This window comes from Leptonotus elevatus, chromosome 7 (assembly GCF_054856555.1).
Source record: "Leptonotus elevatus isolate MCC_2025b chromosome 7, RoL_Lele_1.0, whole genome shotgun sequence".
NCBI classification, from domain to species: Eukaryota; Metazoa; Chordata; class Actinopteri; order Syngnathiformes; family Syngnathidae; genus Leptonotus; species Leptonotus elevatus.
In genome coordinates this window covers 15,139,522-15,148,044 of record NC_141245.1, presented here as the reverse complement: position 1 = coordinate 15,148,044, position 8,523 = coordinate 15,139,522, and the positions used below count along the sequence as shown (strand labels likewise).

Here is an 8,523-nt window from a genome sequence, read left to right as displayed (position 1 = left end):
CCGCTGTTACTATGCGGAAACCCAGTTCACAGGTCAACGTCATTAACCCATTCCATCGGTACCTTTCACACAGGAAAAACTACCAGGGAACTATCTTTTAATGGGCAGTGTGAAAGGGTCTACAGGTGGTGTTCCGTCCATGCTAGGCCTTTGATACAACTGTTGTGCTGTTGTGAACCTCACATGGGGCCTCCAGGCTGGGCTGGTGGGGGTTTCGGTGTGGGGGTCTCAGCATGTGGTGACACCTGGGAGGCTGGAGCCTCGCCATGAGGCCAAAGGAGTGCCGCTCTGATTGCATCTTGATTTAGTTAGGTGATGTCATACTCCTGTGTGCGTGTGCGTGTGCGTGTATGTTTGTGTGTGCGTGTATGTTTGTGTGACATAAGCACATGTTGCAGAGACCTTGTGTTTATCTTCCCTGCACATTCCAGTCCCTTTTCAAACACTCAGGAGAGAAAATGAGTGTTCGGACAATGTTGTGATGTTACCAGCTGAAAATCATAGCGTTACATCAATGCTATGATTACGCAACAAGAAGTTGGGACGCTGTGATGTTGTCACGCTACAATTGTTAAGTTGCTATGTCATATTGGAATGATTAATGCGACAATGTTGTAAAACTGTTGTTTGATGTTTTGTGTTTCATTGTTAGCATGCTACTTTGATATGATGCTATCATGCTACATACACATTTGTGTAGGTACAATAATAATGAGGCTGCGATGTGGCACGATACTGCATTGAGGTTATTGCGAAGCTGCTTCATCACAAAAGATGCTACTCAAGCACAAAAGCACACAAGCGTGTTGTAAGGTGTGAGGGTTTAATTTTCCCTGCAGGCGTCCTTCGGGACTGTAAACGGTGTGATCCTGCAGACACAATGCTGACAACATACATCTACCTAATTATTATCTTCATCATTTTCTTCACACCCAATAAGGGTACAGCTGAGTGTGCGTGTGACTTTTCCTTTATATATTAGTGTGATACCGTACAGTATGCTAAATATACAATAAGTACAGTCTGAGTACAGTATATATTGTACATTAATGCAATGTATATACACAAGTGCAATATATACAGAAATGCAGTGTGAATTTACAGTAAGATTAAACAAAACAATCCAAAGTACAATAGTAAGGCTTTCATGCAAATCCTCCCCTGCTTAATTTTTTAAAAATATAACAAATGAAAAAGTGATCATTTAGATGGACCAATTGGGATCTTTTTGTGTTGATTTTTTAGTTTCTGCTACCCTGTTGCTAATCACATTAAGCACAAATCCTTAATTAACACACGCGCACACTTAGTAGTCCGGTAGTGATCAAAGCGGTTATTTTAAACCCTCTACGGTAATTAGCACCTATATAGCACCTTAGCACCTTTACCTATTTTATCAAATAACCCTGCGCGAATCCTCTTAATCCACACGCCAGCGCTTTGATTAGCATTTTATGGTTCATCAAGGTAGAGGAAGTCATACCGGAAAACAAGGGATCTTCAAGCAAAACGCCAAAGTAAGGGAACAAAAATAAAAGTGGCTGGTCAATTAAGTTCTTATAAGTGATTACAACTTATCAGTACATTTCATTCACATCCATTTATTCTGATTGAGACGTGTAATATTGACCAAACAGAGTTGCAATCAATGTGAAGAAAATAAATGCGTTTTATTTTGAAAAAAAGCTAGTAGGATGTGTTTGTCTCCATCACGTTAACCTTGCACTTCTTGGTCGCTCCACATTAGTTGTCTGGTCCGCGGGAGGAGTGGCAGGCGACAGTCTGTCGTCAAGAGGTTTACGTGAAGGTGAATACCGTCGCCCCCGCCACGAAAAGCGCGTTTTCTTCATCAAAAGAGGATGAAAATGATGAAAGAAAAGAGGATGGTGTTGGAACCACGCGCCACTTTGTAGGTAAATATCAGCCGCATGCACTAGTCAATACGTGGAGGCTTTAAATTATACGGATCGATATATTACATCAATAATTACAAAAACCTATAGATGTGGACATATTGTGACACGCCCTTCGCGAGAATGAGGTAGTTCGAATCGCATCTCTCTTTAAACCAACCACACGCACGCACACACACACACACAAATCAAATGTCTACGTTGCATGATTGATGTAGTGGCTTTTCGGCGCACGTGAAGATGTTTGTTTTCTTTTTCTTTTTCAATACAATCGCATGTTATGCATATATTTAATGTATCGTATTACAATGTCAACAGGAAGGAAGCATAACATACAATGTACAAACAAAACGATTAACATTCTAAGATGTTGATGGGGATTAAAAAAAAATCTCCCGGTGATGTCAGAAAAGTGTGTGTGTTTACTACATGAGTAGTTTATTTTTATATATGTTTTCAAAGTTTAAAACTAAGGCCAACAAGAGCTACAAATGTAGACGCGTGACAGTTCAAGATGAGACGACTCAAGAGACTTGAGTGGGCGTAGACTGATGATGACGTCACTTGTGTAAAATGGTAGCGCGGTGAGTTTACTCTCGTGACGTCACCGTTAAAAGGCCGTGAGTAGAACACACATGCAAACACCGTAGTAGATGGAATTTGTATAAAGTAATACGTCTAAACGCAACACTTATGGTTGTGTTATTCATAATCGTAGTTATAGTCATATTTATTAAGGCTGAACAATTTTGAAAAATAATTTACTACATTTTTTTGTAACTAAACCAAGTATATTAGTACAATATCACGTATATTGTACATAAACGTTTTGTTAAGGTATAGGCTTACGCTAAAATAAAAGTAAATTAACCATTAATGAATATGAAAGACATTTTATTTATCTACTTCAATTCAAGTTGTTAACTTAGTAAACACTTTGACTTGCAGTCTTTTAGGTGTTCACTACGACAACTTCAAGGCCTTCTACCAAACAAATGTGACAAAAACATAAATCGCATTACAACAATGCGAACAAATCTGTCGCTTTATTGACTTCAACTTTTCAAGAATGAAAATGTATATGTACACATGTGCACTGCACTTCTTCAGCACTATCGGGACACTATACGAACGCTGTAACTAAATAAATAAAATAAAGCCTACCCGCCGAAATGACATTGCGATGTTGGTCGAATTCAATTAATTGTTCAAATCTAGTATCTGTATTAGTTTGAGTTTACCTGTTGGTTGTTAAACTATGTCAATTTTTTCAACTATCAAGTATTTCAAGTTAGGAGCTGTCATTAGAGCTTTTTTGTTTTGTTTTGTTTTGTTTTGTGTTACAAGCGAGCTTCAGTGAGGTTAAAAAAAGGGTTTTGCAGTATTTTCTACCTACACTTCAGTGCCCATGTTCTGTTAGCGGTAGCGGTAGCGGTGTTGAAATGTAGTGAGCAGTAATGTTGGCAGCTAGCAAGTACAGTTCTTACGTGCGGGGTGCTCCCCTTTGAACCAGCAGTGTTGGATGGGTTACGCTGTTAAACAGATGTATTGTGAGGGTTCACTGGGAGTTGGGTTGTTTGGCCTCAATCGAGCCTGGATGGTTGATTTTGATGATATTTTGTTGCTAGCCCGGAGAGCCATTTGCCGCTGGTAGCTCTGGAGCTAGTGGAGAGTCTATAAAAACAGCGTAGCAATCGAATAAAGGAGAACGGTTTGACTTGAGACGCTTTAAGGGCAGTCCACAGTGGAAAGTAACCAGTAAATTACCAAGAACGTAAAAATAGAGTAGACAGTGTGGTTTTGACTTTTGCCATGTCCCAATATACAGTAATTTTACTTTATAAGATCAATGGATTTCTTTTTACAATACAGCTCTATGTTTTTATTTATAACGTTTAGAAAAAAAAGTCCATACTGATTTTTTTAAAAATGTAGCCAAATTGGTTGCTAAGTGATTTTGGAAAGACAGTAGGGTAGTCCTAAAAGTTGGCAAAATCAAGCAACAAAAATGTTGGCTTCAATAGCGCAGAAGGGGTGTAATTGGTCCTTTCATGTGTTTCTTCACGTGTGCGCAGTAAGTAGAGGATGACAAGTGAGTCAACAACCCCAAAAAAAGTGTATGGACTGTGGAGAGGGAGATGATGGTCTTGGCGCTTAGGATGCTTAGAGCAGAACCAGATGTCACAATGATGACATCACCAGGTGGAGGAATGCTTGTTTGTTTGTGAACACAGAAGAAAGCTTTACACGTTAAACGTTTTTTTTTTTTTTACAGCTGCTCTTAACTCATTCACTGCCATTGATGCCTATAAACGTCCAAAATTCATTTGAACTATTTTTATTAGTTTAATTTTTTTCTACTTTTGTTAACAAGAGTATGAAAACTTTTTTTTTTACAAAAATAAAATATAAGATTGTTAAAAATTAGGGGCGACAGGCGATTACAATTTTTAATTGTAATTAATCGCATGACTTTAATAGTTAATTCATAATTAATCACAAATTTTATATCTGTTCTAAATGTACAACCATTTTTTCTAGGTTTTCATACTCTTGTTAACAAAAGTGGAAAATGAATTTTTGACGTCTATAGCCGTCATTGGCAGTGAATGAGTTAAAAGTGAAGCAGTTTGAGCGCTATTGATGATAAAAGATCACCAATTATTTTTAACTTTAATGATGAATTTGGCGTAACTTGAAGTTAAATTCACATGCAAGAACGTGTCATGTAACTTTCTTAATAGTCAAAAGAAAACTGTAGCTGCTTTGAATGTGACATCACTTGCTTTCTTTTTTTCCCTCTAGATGATTACTTTTAAAATAAGCCAAATAAAAAGCAAAACTCACACATGCAATGAGTTCATCCTTGGACGCTCACACACCTACTAGCATTGTCTACAATATATGACATTTATGATGTACCTAATAAAGTGGCCAGTGACTGGACAGTGCGTGTGGTGTTCTGTGTGTGCAGCTAATACAATTCTTGGGACTGTTACACACAAAACAGATAAAACTGTGTGCGAGTGTGAACATTCACAGGGCCGCTTCACATACCATCGTCGTGACGACTGAAAACTCACTGACTGATTGTTACTTGGCCAAACCAAGATTACAACATTAGCGAGCTGAGGAAAACTGTTGGTGGGCTGCTTTTGAAGGACAACTTCTACTCGTATAAATCTACAAAAAATCAATAAAATGATACGAATGCCATTGACTAAATACAAACATCATTAACTACCATTCAGTGCCAGACATTTTCAGACCCTCCTTTACCCTACTACGTGAAAATAATTCAAGATATAAATGCATACCTGGGATTGATGTGTGTTTTACTGTATTCGATTACAAGCTTGTGCTATCTCTCTCTTGACAGATACTTGACATGCTTCCTATATGATATGTATATAAAAGCTCACCATTTTCTCCATCTAACTTGGGGGCGGGCAAACATTTGTGCCCGAGTGGCTTCATTTGATTTTCAAAAAGATGCAAATTGGCCAGGTCATTTGAAAATTAAGTTTAAAAAAAAATAATATATATGTGTAATATTATGCAAATATGAAGTTATTATAATTGATTTAAATACAATAAAAAAAATTGTCAATTTCAATATGTAAAATTGTTTAATTTAAAAATATTTATTTTCTCTCTGCTCAGATTCAAGAAGACGACCAAGAAGTCTCCCAGAGTCCTCTGCGCCGTCCTGGGTGTGGAAGCGTCTTCCTGGACCATTTGTGCGCCAGTGTGGTGGTGTCTCCAACAAAATCCGAGCACGCCCGAGTGGTCGGAGGTGTTCGGCGGAGGCGGCGAGTCGCCGCGCAGGATGCCCGCCAAGACCCCCATGTACCTTAAGACCACCACACCCAAACGAGGCAAAAAGCCCAAACTGCGTGACGTGCTGTCTGGCGACATGATCAGCCCCCCGCTGGGCGATGTGCGACACAGCGCCCACGTAGGGCCGCAAGGTGAGCGGGACATGTTCGGGGACGTGGGCTTCCTGAGAGGTAAAATGGACATGTTACCGGCGCGCAACGGCGACGCCCGTTCTCACAGCGTGGACGGACGGCACGGGGACGAGGGCGCCACCTCGGACTACTCATACAACGGGTTCCACTACCAGCACTCGTCCTCTGGCTTGTTGAAGACCACCATCTCCATGCCCGTCTTCATCGCCCACGAGCAAGCGCCGCCTAAACCTCCGCGCCTGCACCTGGACGATACCAAACAGCGCCACCTGCAGTCCACGGACATCCACGACAAGCAGCAGGAGAACGGCGGCGGAGACATCTCCCTGTCGCATTCCCTCCGCCGACTGGTCGCTTCGTCAGGATCCTTCTCGGAGGGGTCATCGGAGGAGTCGGTGTCAGACGGCTGCGGGCCCCCGGATGAGCGGCGAGGCCTCAGTCTGGACTCGGACGCCGGTCTGAGCAACGAGGACCTGCGCAGCGATTCGCCGTGCGGGCTCTTCCTGCGGTCGGACTCCGTGGCCGGTCTGGACCTGGACCTGGATCTGGGGCCCTCCATCCTGGACGACGTGATGAGGATTATGGACCGCTACAAGGACGTGGACCACCGATGCGAGCTTTAAATCGGAGGTGGACGATAAGGACTTTTCCCGAGTCGGTGTACTGAAAACCTGACAACAGGGCGGACATTTTGGATACAGGCTACAGCACTTCCAGACTATTTACAGCACTTCACTGTTTGTTAGAGCCGTAATCAAAATGGATTACATTTATGATTTACTAGTTTTACACACAACATCCTAAAATGACAGGATAAATTACAAATAATGTATTAAAAAGTGGAAAGCAAAAAAAGTGAAGCACTGTGAATTAATATTTCTCTAAAACTTTCCCCCCCACATTTTATGTTATAGCCCTATTCCAAAATGGGTTGATTCTGTTGTGCTCAAATTTCCTTCACCCAGTCCCAATGTGAAAATGTTGTTTCATTTTTTTCATTTTGTTTAAAAATTAAATTAAAATAAGCAAAGGCAAAAACAGTGCTTCACTTACTTTTTCTACATTTTATGTTACAGCCTTATTCCAAAAATGTTTTTTTTTCCTCCCTCCTACATCAACCAATTAACATAAATTTACATAAAAGTAATCACAGCCTTTGTGTGGAAACTCAAAATTGGGCTTTGGTGTGTGCTATGGTAAATTCATTTTTTTTTTTAAATAAATAAATAAACCCACATTTCATGTTGTCAATAAGAGGTGTTATGTGTAGAATTTTGAGTGAAAAAACAAATTCATCTTTTGAATTTAAAGCTAGGCATGGAAACATTAAAGTGCTGTGAACACTTAGCAGATAATCAGTTATTGCTGGGAGGCAACAGGCTTAGGCTGGTCCTCAAGAGCCTTATGCGGCCATCTTCAATGCCCATTTGTGTCATTTTATCTCATGTGAAGCTGTGAACACTCCTAGTCAAAAACCACAGCTAACTAACTCTACATTATAGGAGACCTTTTTTTTTCAACAGTTTAAAAGAATTTCCAGATGTTTTATTAACATTTCTGTGATAAAAATTTTTCCAAGCTATCCCACTGATGTACACACCCTTCATTAGCTTGTTTTGAGGTGGCGGTCCTACCTCGTGCAAAGGAATCACTGCGGCACCAACCCCCGAGCATGGGTTTTGTTGCAATTGCTGTTTGCTCACAGTCACAATTATTTGTATACAAAAAATTTAAAAGTCACTTTTACTTTTACATAATTTGTCCCATTTAATAGCATGACATCTCTGCAATAACAAAACTTGCTGCAATATTTATTATATGTATATTCTGTCCAAATTGGCCACTCACATCAATAATATGTATTTTAAAATTGATATGTGTTTCAGAAGATAATGTAAAATTCATTTACATATATACCGGTAGATCGTTTTTTTTTCCAACTATGCATCTTGTGCAACTTTTGACTGACACATACTGTAAATGCAGTAGGCTCTTGTTCCATAAGTCATGCATGCTGTGTACATTTCTGTGAATGTATCAATAAAACTCTTCCAATTGTGAAACATGAAAGTGAGTATGTTCTATTTATTTAATTTGCATTAGGCACCGTATGGTTTATAACATGTCTTTTTGGAAAATTATCATTTGAAAAGTGAGGATTGGAGATACGGTAATAGTTGCCACCATGGTCACTAAACAAATGAAACACTTGTTTAAAATGCCACAAAGCATATCATTATTAAGAAATTCTATTAAATAGATCAATGCTATGAATAAATAAATATACATTTAATTTAACTAATAGAAATTATTTTTATGAAGTAATTAATGGTGTGAACCACCAATAATTATGGATCTTATAGGTCTTTGCTATGACCACCACGGGTCTGTTAACAAATAATTATATGTTTTTTGTTAAGACATGTAGCTAACTTAAAATAAATATATATATATATGGATGATTTTTCTGCCAAAATTAGATGAATATACATTTATAACGTCATTACAGAAGTAAAAAAAAAAGCCACTTAATCAACCAAAATAAATGTCAGAAAGTTACATTCTTAAATATCGTGTATCATAAATAAATAAATAATTGTTATTAAAGATAGTATTTCACAGTTAATTTAAGAGAAATG

At 38.9% G+C, this 8,523-nt stretch overlaps 1 protein-coding gene across 1 annotated transcript; it reads left to right on the top strand.

Annotated features, from left to right (window-relative positions):
- The first annotated feature begins 1,752 nt into the window (after positions 1–1,752).
- Positions 1,753–7,954, top strand: LOC147171093 (cdc42 effector protein 2). Its single transcript, XM_086079746.1, has 2 exons — positions 1,753–1,913; positions 5,577–7,954. Exon 2 carries the CDS (start codon positions 5,743–5,745, stop codon positions 6,505–6,507), a length of 765 nt encoding a protein of 254 aa, XP_085935872.1. The 5' UTR covers positions 1,753–1,913; positions 5,577–5,742; the 3' UTR covers positions 6,508–7,954.
- The last annotated feature ends 569 nt before the right edge of the window (positions 7,955–8,523 follow it).